Source organism: Candida pseudojiufengensis (assembly GCF_024610245.1).
Source record: "Candida pseudojiufengensis strain CBS 10847 chromosome Unknown scaffold6, whole genome shotgun sequence".
NCBI lineage: Eukaryota > Fungi > Ascomycota > Pichiomycetes > Serinales > Debaryomycetaceae > Lodderomyces > Lodderomyces pseudojiufengensis.
The window spans coordinates 18,238-33,415 of NW_026261522.1; the positions used below are offsets into that span (position 1 = coordinate 18,238).

General features: G+C 25.5%; 7 protein-coding genes across 7 annotated transcripts; 5 read left to right on the plus strand and 2 right to left on the minus strand. All coding sequences in view use genetic code 12, as the record gives it.

Annotated features, from left to right (window-relative positions):
* Window positions 1-878: 878 nt before the first annotated feature.
* Window positions 879-1,475, plus strand: RHO1 (Rho family GTPase; the record flags this gene model as incomplete). The annotated part of the gene is made up of 1 exon (XM_051755691.1): window positions 879-1,475. The coding sequence occupies one exon, from the start codon at window positions 879-881 to the stop codon at window positions 1,473-1,475; it is 597 nt and encodes a 198-aa protein (XP_051616850.1).
* Window positions 1,476-1,732: 257 nt separating this feature from the next.
* Window positions 1,733-4,030, plus strand: APL4 (Apl4p; the record flags this gene model as incomplete). Its single annotated transcript, XM_051755702.1, has 1 exon — window positions 1,733-4,030. One exon carries the CDS (start codon window positions 1,733-1,735, stop codon window positions 4,028-4,030), a length of 2,298 nt encoding a protein of 765 aa, XP_051616851.1.
* A 686-nt stretch (window positions 4,031-4,716) lies between these two features.
* On the plus strand, window positions 4,717-6,192 carry KGF55_000114 (uncharacterized protein; the record flags this gene model as incomplete). The annotated part of the gene is made up of 1 exon (XM_051755713.1): window positions 4,717-6,192. The coding sequence occupies one exon, from the start codon at window positions 4,717-4,719 to the stop codon at window positions 6,190-6,192; it is 1,476 nt and encodes a 491-aa protein (XP_051616852.1).
* A 1,477-nt stretch (window positions 6,193-7,669) lies between these two features.
* Window positions 7,670-8,065, plus strand: KGF55_000115 (uncharacterized protein; the record flags this gene model as incomplete). The annotated part of the gene is made up of 1 exon (XM_051755724.1): window positions 7,670-8,065. The coding sequence occupies one exon, from the start codon at window positions 7,670-7,672 to the stop codon at window positions 8,063-8,065; it is 396 nt and encodes a 131-aa protein (XP_051616853.1).
* Window positions 8,066-8,120: 55 nt separating this feature from the next.
* On the minus strand, window positions 8,121-9,857 carry KGF55_000116 (DNA-directed RNA polymerase III subunit; the record flags this gene model as incomplete). Its single annotated transcript, XM_051755735.1, has 1 exon — window positions 8,121-9,857. One exon carries the CDS (start codon window positions 9,855-9,857, stop codon window positions 8,121-8,123), a length of 1,737 nt encoding a protein of 578 aa, XP_051616854.1.
* A 1,361-nt stretch (window positions 9,858-11,218) lies between these two features.
* Window positions 11,219-12,859, plus strand: KGF55_000117 (serine/threonine protein kinase regulatory subunit; the record flags this gene model as incomplete). The annotated part of the gene is made up of 1 exon (XM_051755747.1): window positions 11,219-12,859. One exon carries the CDS (start codon window positions 11,219-11,221, stop codon window positions 12,857-12,859), a length of 1,641 nt encoding a protein of 546 aa, XP_051616855.1.
* A 381-nt stretch (window positions 12,860-13,240) lies between these two features.
* AQY1 (Aqy1p) lies at window positions 13,241-14,083 on the minus strand (the record flags this gene model as incomplete). Its single annotated transcript, XM_051755758.1, has 1 exon — window positions 13,241-14,083. The coding sequence occupies one exon, from the start codon at window positions 14,081-14,083 to the stop codon at window positions 13,241-13,243; it is 843 nt and encodes a 280-aa protein (XP_051616856.1).
* Between the last annotated feature and the right edge of the window lie 1,095 nt (window positions 14,084-15,178).

Genomic DNA, 15,178 nt, shown 5'->3' on the forward strand with positions numbered 1-15,178 from the left:
AGATATTTCAATATATATACTTAACTAAATTTTGAATATAGTTGATTGAGTATTATTCACTCCACTTTGTTTCTTCTATTGAGTATTCAATGGAACTGAATAGATACAAATAATACATGAATACTATTGTGAAATTTATTAGAAGAATCACGTAAATTGTTAATGTCTTACTTCAACATGAAATCAGCCTCTTTCTTTTGTTTTCGGAGACTAGTTTATCAATAGGGTAGTGTATATCTGTAAACAAAATCAGTAGCGTCTTAAGATTGTTGAGGTAAGATTTAGGCTAAGTAGGAAAAAAGAATGCGAGAAAAATAATACGGTTGACGATAGTTATATAGAGAGAAATAGAGATAATAGCCTGGAAAACTGTACAGAGATTGAGAGAAATAGAGAGAAAGACAGACGTAGTCTTAATAGTCTTATAGTTGTAGTTATAAACGTAGTTACTTATCTTATGTCTTGTTGCTTTAGTTTGAATCTGCTAGTATCTTACTTATTATTATTCTAATTTTTATTATGTAGGCTACTTATTATTTTTTTTTTGCTTTTGATTTTTTGAAATTGATCAAAAAAATTTATTTATTCATAATTAGAGTAATAAACAACAATTTATTTATTATAGATAACAATCAATCAACTTAACTGATTTATCGATTAAACCTCAATACAATCCAATCTCAATCACATCCAAATACAACCCAATCTTAATCAATCATTTTTATACAAATATCTTTCAAATATATTCATTCATTAAAAATTTTCTTTTAATCAAATAAATTTAAAATTAAATTTTGATAATCAATTCAATATTACATATATTACAATATTTCAAATACAATCAATCACATATACACATATACAAATAGTCATACATAATGGTTAATGGTCCAGCTGAACTTCGTAGAAAATTAGTTATAGTAGGTGATGGTGCTTGTGGTAAAACTTGTTTATTAATTGTTTTTTCAAAAGGAACTTTTCCAGAAGTTTATGTTCCAACAGTTTTTGAAAATTATGTAGCAGATGTTGAAGTTGATGGTAGAAAAGTAGAATTAGCTTTATGGGATACTGCTGGTCAAGAAGATTATGATAGATTAAGACCTTTATCTTATCCTGATTCAAATGTTATTTTAATTTGTTTTTCAGTTGATTCACCAGATTCTTTAGATAATGTTTTAGAAAAATGGATTTCAGAAGTTTTACATTTTTGTCAAGGTGTACCAATTATTTTAGTTGGTTGTAAATCAGATTTAAGAGATGATCCTCATACTATTGAAGCTTTAAGACAACAACAACAACAACCAGTTTCAACTTCTGAAGGTCAAGCTGTTGCTCAAAGAATTGGTGCTGCTGATTATTTAGAATGTTCTGCTAAAACTGGTAGAGGTGTTAGAGAAGTTTTTGAAGCTGCAACAAGAGCTTCTTTAAAAACTAAAGATAAAAAAGAAAAGAAAAAGAAATGTGTTGTTTTATAGGTAATTTAAGTAATATCTAAATAATAATCATTTTTTTGATAGTGTTGAAGATTGTTTAATGGCATAAATAAATATAAAGATTAATTAATATTTGGTATTGACCATGGTGTGTATCAATCTCTTTGTTTATATCTCCTAAATTTTTGTCGTAAAATTTAGTACGTGTTTTTGATTTGAAAAATTAAAAAATGAAGTACCGACAATAATATTTACAACTAACTTCAATTTCAAAGTTATCATCACTACACTAACCAAGAATGGGATCGCTAAGATCATTCATCAAAGCCGTAAGGAAGGCCAAAACAATTGCTGATGAAAGAGCAGTAATTCAAAAGGAATCAGCAGCAATTAGAACTTCATTTAGAGATGTTTCATTAGATCATACAACAAGAAGAATTAATATATCTAAATTATTATATCTTTATATAATGGGTGAAAAAACTCATTTTGGACAAGTTGAATGTTTAAAATTATTAGCATCACCAAGATTTGCTGATAAAAGATTAGGATATTTAGCTTGTATGTTAATATTAGATGAAAATCAAGAAGTTTTAACATTATTGACAAATTCATTAGATAATGATATGCAACATCCAAATGCTTATATAGTAGGATTAGCACTTTGTTGTTTAGGTAATATAGCATCACCAGAATTAGCAAGAGATTTATATCAAAATGTTGAAACTATATTAGATTCAAAAAATAATTTTTTGAAAAAAAAAGCATGTTTTGTTGCTGCTAAATTAATTGAAAAAGAGCCAGATTTATCTGAATTTTTTTTACCAAAAGCATTAGATTTAATAAATGAAAAAAATCCTTCTGTATTATTAGGAACTTTAAGATTAATTCAATCATTACATTCAATTGGAGAAACTAGTATAAATTCAACTATACCTAAAATTGTAAATCATTTAAAAAGAATTTCAACAAGTGGTTATCAACCTGATTATGATGTTATGGGAACAACTGATCCTTTTTTACAAGTTAGTCTTTTAGAAACTTTAAGAATTCTTGGTGGATCATCTGAAGAAATTAATGATATTTTAACACAAGTAGCTTCATTAGATAGTGGTAAAAATTCAGCAAATGCTATATTATATGAATGTGTTAAAACTATTTTTACAATTGATTCAGATCAATCATTAAAAATTTTAGGTGTTAACATATTGGGTAAATTTTTATCAACAAAAGATAATAATACAAGATATGTTGCATTAGATACTTTATTAAGTATTGTAAATATTGAACCATTAGCAGTTCAAAGACATAGAAGTACTATAATAAATTGTTTAACTGATGGTGATATTTCGATTAGAAGAAGAGCTTTAGAATTAGCATTTGGAATTATAAATGAACAAAACATCAGAGTTATAACAAGAGAAATTTTAACATTTTTAGAAACTTGTACAGATTTTGAATTAAAACTGTATGTTACTTCACAAATAACCATAGCTGCTAATAAATATTCACCAAATGATAAATGGCATTTTGATACATTAATTAGAGTATTAGAACATGGAGGAAATGCTTTAACTAATGATATAATGTCAAATATATTAGCATTAATTCTACAGTGTGAAGATCAAGAATTAAAAAAACATGTTGTTTTAAAATTATATGAATCAAGTTTAAAAGATAATAATCAATTTGGATTAATATTAATTACAAGTTGGGCACTTGGAGAATATGGTGATTTAATTTTAAATAATGAAATAACTGAATCTTCAATAACTGATTTATTTGATAATATATTAGAAAATTCAACATTTAGTTCAAATGAGATAATTCAATTAACTATATTTATATTAACAGCAGTATTAAAATTATCATCAAAATTTAAAAATCCAAAAACAATAGAAAGATTAAGAAATATAATATCCTCCAAGACTTATGATTCGAATTTAGAAATTCAAACAAGAGCAGTTGAATATCAAGAAATATTTGGTCAAGATTCAAATTTGAAAAAGGGTTTATTATCAAAAATGCCCCCACCACCTATAAAACAACGTGAATCATTAAAATTACATAAAAATAACACTAGTAACAATCAAACAACTAACAACAAAAGAATTGATAATAATAACCTTGGTGATACACAAAATAACTTATTAGATTTAATAGATATAGATGATTTACCACCAACATCACAAGATAATGATGTATTATCAGATATATTTGGAGATAATTCAACAACAACAACTAACAAACCATCATCATCAATTAATGAAATAAAAGCATTTGAAAATTCAAATTTAAAAGTTTCATTTATACCAAAAAAAATATCATCAGGTGAAGCAATAATTGAAACAAAAATAACATCAACACAAACCATAACACAAATTCAATTATTAATTGCTGTACCAAAAACTCAAAAATTAATAATTACTTCAACATCAGGTGATTCTTTAAATATAAATCGTTCAATAATTCAAAATTTAAAAATTACTGGTAAAGAAGGTTCGAAATTAAAATTAAGAGTTAAAATTAAATATAAATTAAATAATGAATTTATTGAAGATCAATTTGATTTTAGCGGATTTAATAAAACAATATAATAGATAATCTTCAAATATATAAAGGGTTTATAATTTTTGTCATGCTTTTTAAATGCTCTCATTATGTGTAAGATAAACTATTCTTATGATGATCACTGTTCGAAGATTCCGATGAATTAATTCGAGCAATTACTTGTTTAAATTTCTCACATCAGGGATTACTAAATCGCTTCATCACGCTTACACCAATTATGAACTAAATTTATTTTGTATCGATTGAATGAATTATACACCAACTAAAATATAAGGTTATAGTAACACAAAATAACACCATGTTTGTGTCGAGGAAAACCTTCAATTATATTAACAAATTAATAATCAATCAAAAGGAAAAAACCTCAAACAGAAAAATTATTAACATTTATGATGAGTAATGTGGATGATTGTGAAATTAGTAACCAAGTTTATGAAAAACTATAAAAAACGGGGTCCTAAAACATACACAAAAACGTTGTTACATAATTTTCTAAAGACTTATATATCAGTACTGTTTCCTAAAAATCTAAAAGGATTATCTACAAGATCAAAATAAATTCAAGAGGTAAAACTTTAAAAAATATTTTTTAAGCACCACTGAATCATGAAAATCCATTAATTTTTAAAAGATGGAAAAGTTAGCACATTTTCCAATTGAGGTATTAAAAATGATATTTCAACAAATAAATCATCATATGGTTATATCCTCGATGCCATTGCACTCCAAATTTTATGAGATTGGTCAGAAAAAGTTGTACAAAAATATACATCTTAATTCAAAATATCATATAATGATACCTCCTTCTTCTGATTTAGATGGATCAGAATACAAGGGGAAGGGCAATCGGTGGAGGGCTCATAAAAACATTTTGAATGACTTTACCAAAAAGTATACTATAATTTCATTATGCAGTTTTTATACCAATATGATTGAGAAAAAAATGAATAGATATCAACATATTCATCATCTTAGTATAGAGGACATTGACCATTCAAACTATGCCCGACATTTAAACTTTTGGGACAGAAAAGGAGTACCAGAGATTTTTAGGAAAACATTCGAATATTTTGAGAATATACATTATGTTAGTTTTGCAATATCAAACAACCAATTTGAAAAAATTAATAAAGATAATTTTCATGATGTAATAAACGGTATCGATTTTAATATATCTATTCTTCCTGAATTTTATGATTATGTGTTGTTCTTGGAAAAAGATGATCATGGGTCATTCGATTTTTTATATAATAATCTTAAGAGCTTAAAATTTGAATTTCGTCCAATTCACAATTTCGTAAAAAAGTATAGCTGTGAAAAAGATTTATTTAAAAGTATTAAATTGTTCAATAAAATCAATTTATTCAAAAACCTTGAAGAATTACATCTTGGATTCGAAGTTCTTATTGATTTAACGGACCCAGTATTAATTGAAAAATTGAATAAAATTAATTGTAAGTTAAAAAAGCTTGATTTGTTATTTTGGGGTAAAATCAAATTTGTTGAAGATATATATTTGGAAAAGCAAACCTCAAGCATTAAACCAAAACCTAAAAAATGGTTATTTACTTTGGATAATTTTTTTGATACAAAAGAAATCACATCATTAGCATTAAACATTTTTAATAAGATGTTTGATAAGGAATATTTTATCTATGAAAAATTTGAGTTTAAAGAGATATTAATCAATGCCAATTTATCAAAATTGAGAAATTTAGTTCTATCTTCACAATTTTTAGATTTGAAATCCATTGATGTATCAAAATTACATAAATTAATAATATGTACTGATGTTGCTAACGATAACTTTGTTAATGAAATTGCCAAACTTTATTTCAAGAATCCAACTTTGAGATTATCTTGGTGGCCACGATTTATGAATCTGCATGCCTTCAATATATTTGCAAAAACTGATAATATACAATTATCCACACCTGACTATTTTCAAATAATATCCTGTCAATGGCCCTCATACTTTTTTAGAAGTAACATTATCTCAATTGAAAACGAGGAATATACATCTCAAAATCAAAGTTTAATAGACGATAAACAAAATTCGAAAAGCTTAGATATACTTTTAAAAAACAATTATTCGATTCAAGAACTTGTTGGCATGGACCTTTTTGTTATAACATGCATTGACGAATCTGTTTTGAAAGTTTTAAAAAGATACGAGCCAACTTGGTAAAACATCTTTCGTTAAGACGTTATTGAACCCTATCTCTTGCTTGTGGATTACATAAGTCAATTGTTGTTTGCTACAAAATTTGTCTTTTCATATTTTCATTGACTCAATATAAGATGAGCAACGTTTGTGTGGAAGCTGATTATCAAATATTTGACTACACTAGTGAGTTTAATTGTATACAATGTTAGCTTTATTGTTGGAAAATCATTTCAAAACAAGTGCTTGCAATTTAAAGGTAGTTGATAGTGAGACAATGACTCAAGCAAGGAGTGGTTAAATTAACTGCATAGGCTGGATGCAACTATTAATGATAGTCTGTCATGTTATTTAAGTATAATGGATCAATTTAATAGAAGGTTTGAAAACTACAGGAAAATACTTCAAAAACCTTACCAAAACAACTTGTTATCAGGAATTCATATGTATGAAGCTTTGCAAATGTCTCGAAAAGTATCTCTCAAGACGTCAGGATCAACAATAATTCGATTAGTTGGATTTGAAATAAAACGGAACCATGAAGGACGTTTGACCAAAACTAAAATCAGGGTGAAATCTTATTCAACCAACAGTAATTTATGATAGTCTAATATTTTTTCTTTTTCATACTTGCAAAGCAATTAAACATACCAGTAAAAAAAGTTCTCAGTCCTATTTAGCACCGTGGTTCCGTTTTAATTCATACCAAACTAAATGAATTATTGTTTATCCAAACATTTTGTCAAATACCATTCAAATTGGACCACCGGTGTAAAAAACGTCTAATCATTTTGATTTTTCAAAATATTCTAGAGCATCTGGCCCTCCCTCATTCATTCGATTGTTTAGGCTGATCCATAAATCTCACACTGCATCTTGATTCACCTTCATTTTTGGATTCACGAGAGCCTTTGTTCAATGGTCAATGGCTCTAGTTTTCCATTACATTTGTCATACTTGACATGAAAAAGAAAAAACCCCTTTTCATATCACATTGGTGGGTTATTGTATGAGTTATGAGGCTCATTTTGCAACAATGGAAAAATCAAAATTTTCAAGTGGTTAAGTTGATTTAACTGATAAAATTCGTTCAGCTGCACTGAAAAAAATTAGAATAATTATTGATCTCTATTGATTGAAGCCTATCAAATTTAATGATGGAACTTGTTTTATAATATCATTACTGATAAATACATTTGGTATGAACTTATTCTTTATTTTATAGATTCAATTTTTTAAATTTGATTTTTTTTCATCAACAAAATTTAATATTTAACCCCTTTTGCATCAACCGAGTTAAATTAAATTTTTACTAGAAGTTTCAAACGAATCACAATATAAAATTGCTGAATCTTAAATACAATGTAGTATGGAGCTTAAAAAAAAATTTAATATAGAACGTAGAATTTAAATTTGTATAATCGAATTCTTATTTGTTAATCGAAGCTCTGTTCACTTCCAAATTTTTATAAAAGTCAAATTTTCAACAATTCCTTCCAACATGTTTAAAAGATCAATTCAATTAACTTTAAAAAAAAGATCAATAAATTTTCAAAAATCCATAAGAAAAATTTCAACAGATATAAATAATGGTCAAGCAGATCAAAAAACTTGGCCAAATTTATCAAGTGTTTTAACTACATTTAGAAAAGAAAGTTATAGTTTAATTGGTTGGGGTGTAGCATTAAGTGGTATATTATTTTGGGGTCCTTATTTAACTGTTAAAGGTTCAGATGCTGTTGATCATGTACCTCATGATACTGGTGCTCAAGTTAAATTAGAAAAAGTTGGATTAAATGATTATAAAGCTGTTGTTGATATACCACAAACTTATGTACAACCTGATAAAGAAGATGATGATGAAGCAGAAGATGTAGATGTTGAAGATGAAGATTAAACATTTTAAAAGTATGAAAAAAAGTACAAACAATTACTTATATTATATATTATATTTATAAATTAAATATATTTAATAAAGAACCAATTCTATTAAATTTTATAATATTTTTAATTTGACGATTTTGTAAAAATTGTAAAATTTTTAATTCTGAATCAATTAAATATTCTTCTTCATGACCTTCAACATCTTTTCTATTACATTTATCCAACAAAATTTTATTTTCATTTTGGAAAAAAATTATTTGATTTAAAATTTCAGCCATATCATAAATTAAACAATTTTTTAAATTTTCAAATGTTTGAAATTCCTTATATCTAAATAAATAAAAAGTTTTTGATGCTGCTCTATCTATACTTCTTGGAATTTCTTGAATTTCAATTATATTTGCCTTTATTAATTGATAAATTTCATTTCTAACTGTTTTTTCTTTTAATAAAACTTGTTGTGATATAGCTTTTTCATCAGCTAATTTTAATTGTTTTATACATCTTAATATTCTAAATGCTTGTTCTCTTAAAGTTGATTTTATAATCATTTCAAAATTATATTGTTGTACAGTATGAGACATTTGATAATATGGTACACTATAAAATCCTGGAGATACTTCAATTAAAAATTTACTAGAAACTAAAAATTTTAAATGTTGATTAATTGTACTGATAAGTTCTTCATCATCTTCATCATCATTATTATGTTTAAATCCATTTTCTAATTTTATCTTTTTTGTTGGTGGTTCATCATCATCATCATCATCATTTTCGGAAGTATTCTTAAAAGTTACAGTTGAATTTCTAATATCAATTTCTTTTGGTAAATATTTCAAAATATCTTTAACAGTAAAAATAATTTTTTTTTCAGATATTAAATTTCTTTCAATATTTAATTTAAATTCTTTAAAATCTCCTGGTAAATTTAATAATCCAGAAATTTTTAAAAATGGATATGATAAATTTGGACTATTTGTTTCAATACTTTTTAAACCTGCTTCATAAATTTTTGAAGTTATAAATCCAATTCTTGAACATGATAAATTTGTAAATGATTCAGTTCTTGAATGTTTTAAATATCTTTCTAAATTGAAAGTTAGCACCAATTTAGGATTTAATTTTTTTGAACCATGTTTTGTTATAAAAGTTTCAATAGGTTGATATTCTAATAATTTTATTAATTTTTCTTTACATATACTTGTAACTTCTGCAATTCTTTTAACTTCTGAAGTAGTAGCAGATCTTGGAGTTTTAGCCATTGTATCATCAAATATTTGTTGCCATATATCATTTATATCTTGATAATCATAAATTTTTAAAATTTTTAACCAATCATCATTAAATAATTTTAAAAATAATCTTTCTTTTGTTAATTTTAATTTTTCATTATCAATAAATTGATTTAAATAATCTTCTAATTTTATATGACCAATTTCTAAAATATTTTGAATAATTTCTGCTTCTTCAATTCCATAATATTGAGTTATATAATTTAATATATCACCACTATGAATTAATTTTAATATTCCAATTTCATTAAATGAATAAAAAGTTTGTCTTGTTTTTTCATCATACCAAAAATTAATACAACTTAATTGAATTAATGAAACTAATGAAGTTTTTATTGATTTAATTGTAAGATTTGTTTCATTACTAATTTCTTTTGAAGTTAATCTACCATTTGATATTAATGTTATTATTATTTTGGATGCTATTTCTCCTAAATGATTTAATGCTACTATTGAATATAAATAAGATTTTGGAGATTGAGCTTTTACTATATCAAAATTATCATCATCCATTTCATTTGATTATTCATTTCAATTCAGACTAAGATTTGGTATACTTTGGTTAAACTGGTTGTAAATATTATCAAACAGTGATATTGTAGTTGGTGAAAAAAAATATTTTAGAGCTGAGAGGCTAGTTTTGTGTAAGAGAGAATATCCACTTTAATTTGGGGCGAGGCTTCGTGCTAACTTTAGGTCGGTCCACTACGATATATAAAAACGTAATTTCTCCTACTGTACGTTTGGCCTTAATACGTTTAACCAAATAACAAAAGTGACATCAATGTTTCAAATTTATTACATATACGAGTTTCAAACTGACAAACAAGATCATTAATCATTAAGCGGGGCAAAATTATCATTTTTAGAGTTAATATCTCAATGACTTGATTATTGTTTCAAAATGTTGCTACATTTAGGTCTTATGTTTATATTTGGTTTAGTTTATGATAGTAATGACTAAAAGCATATTTTGATGTGTAGTCATTTAATGATTTTGCTGATTAAAATCTTATTTGTTTATACGAATCATTAAAATGACTAACTCTCCTCATATACAATAACAAAAATATTTAATTATTACACGTGTATAGTCTTGTTAGTTCTCCTTTACTTTGTATATATGACTATTTCATCTTATCTTTGTTGATTGATGTATTATATAATATTTTCTTTATATAGGCTAAGTACTTATTAAACTTCTGTTAGTACGGAATTAGATTTTATCTTTTTCTTATCGATAAGGAAAAAAATATTTAAAGTACTTAACAAATTTATTATTAACCACTTATCAATTACTTTTTTTACAACCAATATTGATCAAGACTATTAATCAATCGAGAGTTGTATAATCTTATCATAATATAGGATTAGTCTATTTATACAACTAATCACTAAAACATAGAAGTTATACCTAAAACTTCAGATAGATCAATTCAAAGTTCATAACAAAAGTATAGTTATTAAGAACTTCCTTCTTTTTTTACAACAACACGTTCACTAAATACTACTTTGAACAAAAGGTTTCAAATTCAATCAAAGATCATCTAAGACACGTTCACTTTAAAGCTAATTCAGCTGTATTCAACAAATTAAGTGTCTCGTAAAGTTTCGGTTTTAAGATAAATCATCACAACCAACACGTCTTTAATAATCAATTTATTGCCCTTTTAAAGTTATTATCAAAGTATAATCAGGGGACTTCATTCATTTCATCAATACAATCTATAACAAATATCAGGCTTATTATGCTAATACGGAACTTGTGATATAAAGGATATTACACGAGTCAAAAGTATTCGCCACAATTTTTTGTTATTAACCTTCTACCTCTAAATCCTATTTTTTATTACACACAATCTTAAATCATATAAATGTCAGTTGATCAAAATTTAAAACATCAATCAGAATCAGCAGCAGCAAAGAAACAAACAGCTAAATTAACTCAAGTTTTAATTAATTTTTTCACAAAAGCTGCTCAAATTATATTAGATTCAAGATCAGATTCAAAAAAAATTCATTCACCTTATAATGATGATGAAATTCATCATAAAATTAATAAATGGTTTAATCTTCATATGATATCTTCAACAAAAGAAGATTTAAAATTATGGAAAAGTTCAGATTTAACTTCTATACCTCCAATGATTATTGAAACATATTTAGATTTAAGACAACTACCTTCTAATCAAACTTTAGTTTTATTTGATGATGAAAAACATCCATGGACTGTAGCAAAATCAAATAGTAAAAAACAAGAAGTTGTATTAGAAAGATGGTTAATTGAATTTGATCAAAGACCAACTAATTTAATAAATGATGAATTGCCAACTATTTATAAACAAGCTATTATATTATTTCGTACAATTTATGGTTATTCAAGATTAATGCCATCATATAAATTAAAATTAAAACAATCTAATAAATTATCATTAGGAAATAAAATATTAGATGGTAATCAACCAATTAGTTCAAAGGGAAGAATAGGATTATCTAAACCAATAATTGAATTAAATGAATCACATACAACTCAAAAATTTTTTACACCAATAAATACAAGTTTAGGTACTTTAAAAATTTCAATTGCTTATAGAAATCATTATGATTTTAATTTACATGAACATGAAGAAGTATTATCAGTTCATTTTACAAAACATGATGAAGATATTAAAAATAAATTATCATCATTATCACCATGTTCTTCATTAAATTCTTCAAAAGATCATAATAATATACTGTTTATAAAAGAAACTTCAACATCACCAAAAAGATCATCTACTTCTCCTGCACAAAAAGTACCTATTGTACCAGTACAACAAATCCCAAATCAAAACCCAAATCAAAATCAAAATCAACCTACTTCTAATATTCAACAATCAACATCATTAGAAAGAAAAATTTCAATTACAAGTAGTAAATCAATTTCAAATGCTTCATTAGCTGCATTTTTAAGAAATCCAAGAAGTAATACACCATCAACAAATAATATACCAATAATAAATAATAATAATAATAATAATAATCCATATAGTTCTTCTTTCCCAAGATCAATTAGTTCATCAACTGGTAATGATGATTCAATATTTCAAAATCCTGATTCAACAAATAATACTCCAAGATTTTCATCATCATTTGGTTCAAGAGCAAGTAGAAGATTTAGTAATACAAGTATACGTCAACATACACCACTGTCTGATTATTTTAATCAAAGTAATAATAGTGTTGATGCAGCATTAAGTGGATTATATATGGATGATGATATAAATGATTTTGTAAGAATGATTGATTCAAAATCAGATTTAAAATTATCTGGTGGAAGTAATAATACAAATGAATCATTTAAAAATAAACCAATTAAAGAAGTTATAGATGATGATGATTTAGAAGATATAGAAAGTAGAGAATTACAAAAATATCAAAATTTAAGAGATAAATATTCTCAATTAGGTGATAGTGTTAATGCTGGTGTAAAGGATGATTTATTATTTCCAATGAGTGATATGAATTCGAGATAGATATGTGCAATGGAGTGATATGAAGTCGAGATAGATATGTGCAAAGGTTTTTTTTTTGAAATTTTTAACCCATGAGTTTAACTTGTAAAAAGAAGAAATATATTACCAATATATTGATTTTAATGTGCATGTAAAGTCTTTAAACTTCTTTCTCTGATCGTCGTGTTGTGTTGTATCTACGTTATCTGAACCTCCTTCTGTGATTGTCATGTAGTATTTACATTCAATCGATTCTTATTAAAAACATTATTAATCATTATTATATTATTATTTAACATTAAATATATCTAAATACCCCAATACCCGTAATTTGTCAAAAAAAAAAGTGATAAGAACACTATTGATATCCAAATTCCTCTTAACAAGCATCATCTATTCTCCCTAATCAGTTCCATCACCATCTTGACCTGGATTACATGATCTATAACCTAAAAAGGTTAATAATCTCCAAACACCCCAAGCTAATACAGCACCTAAAATTGGACCAACCCAATAAATCCAATGATAATTTGGGAAAGATCTATCAGCAATACAAGGACCAAAACTTCTTGCAGGATTTAAACCAGCTCCAGTATAATAAACACAAACTAAATGTCCCAAGAATAATGAAATACCAATAACAAATGGTGCCATAAATGTTGCTCTTGATTTTTCAACTGCCATCATTAAAACAGTAAAACATAAAATAAATGTACCAAAAGCTTCTAAAAATACACCTCTTGATCTTGAAGCTCCTCCACCTAAACCATTAGTAAAAGCAATTTTACCAGGAGTCATGGCTGAAGCAGCTCCAGCAGCAGCCATACCAGCAATCATTTGAGCAATCATCATAATAACACCTCTAATTGGAGGAACAGCTTGAGCTAAAACTAAAGTTAAAGTAACTGCAGGATTTAAATTACCACCAGAAACTCTAAAAAACATAAAAACTCCCATCATAACACTAAAACCAAAACCAAAAGATATCATTAATAATTGCATTGGATTTGAACCTTGACCTGGTTCAGGAATAGTTGGATCTTGATTTGCAATTTGAGCAATAACGAAAGCTGTCCATAAAAATATAAATGTACCAAAAAGTTCACCTAAAAATGCAATTAAATGATTTTTTAAAGCTGAATTAGTATATTGTTCATCATATTCTGGTTCATATAATGGTCTTTGAGCTTCAATTTCATTTGGTGATAATTCTGGAGTTTGACTTTCTTGTTCTTCTTTAGTCATTTTTTTATTGTTTTATTGTAGTTTTGTGATTCAATTGAGTTTATGAGGTATTGATATTGTCAATTGCAAGAATTAGAAACAAAAGTGAAGATGAATGGTAGACTATCAATCAAAGAGATATAGAAAATTTTAAAGATGGAGAGATTATGAGTTATTTATAGTTCAAATTTCAAATGTAAATACCATTAGTATGTACGTACGTATATTATTAAAAAAAAAATTTGTTACATTTTGAAATTCAAAATTAAACTTTAAATTTCATTTTTACTTATAACACTCGTAGCTTACCTAATAATAATAGTAACATTTTCTGTATTAGTATATCCTTAATGTATCATTTATTAAGTATTTATATATGAAATTTTAAATTGTGTTACTATTTTGGTAGTTTTATTGTTTAGTTTAAAATAATAATAAAGAGAGAAGGAATTTTGAATTTTTTTTTTTTTCTCTCTACTTTATTATTATAAATTTGGAATGACACAAAATCTAGCTCATACCAAAAGTTAAGATCTCATACTTGAAGAACTGAAAAAGAAATTTTAATATTATTTTACGCTCTAATTAGTAGTGAATCTAGTACTTTACTTACTAAACTATACTCTATAATAATATAGCAATACTAAAAATTCGTATATTATAAATATATATATATGGAGTTGTAAACAAAAACTAAGTTGTATTGAATATAACTTACAAATGGTTCAATTTTTCATTTTAAACTTAATTAGCATTACTCCAATTAAGTCTAGTTTGATCATATGTTTTTTTTTTTCTTTCTCTGTATCATCTATCAAATTAATATTATAATAATTTTTACATATTATAATTGTAAAAATAATTTTTTAATGAATGAGTGAAATATTGTCATGCAAAATTATTTAATTTAATAGATTATACATTAATATAATAATTTAAAACAAAACCAATTTCAATTCTCCATTTGGAACTACACTGTGAATTAGGTATAAAAATTTGAAAGGCTTTTGATGGAAAAATGTCAAAATTTTATCATAATTGGATTTGAAACAAATTTCATAATCACAAATTTGAGTTATGGTATGAAATAGTCACTACGAAACTAATTTAAGAATT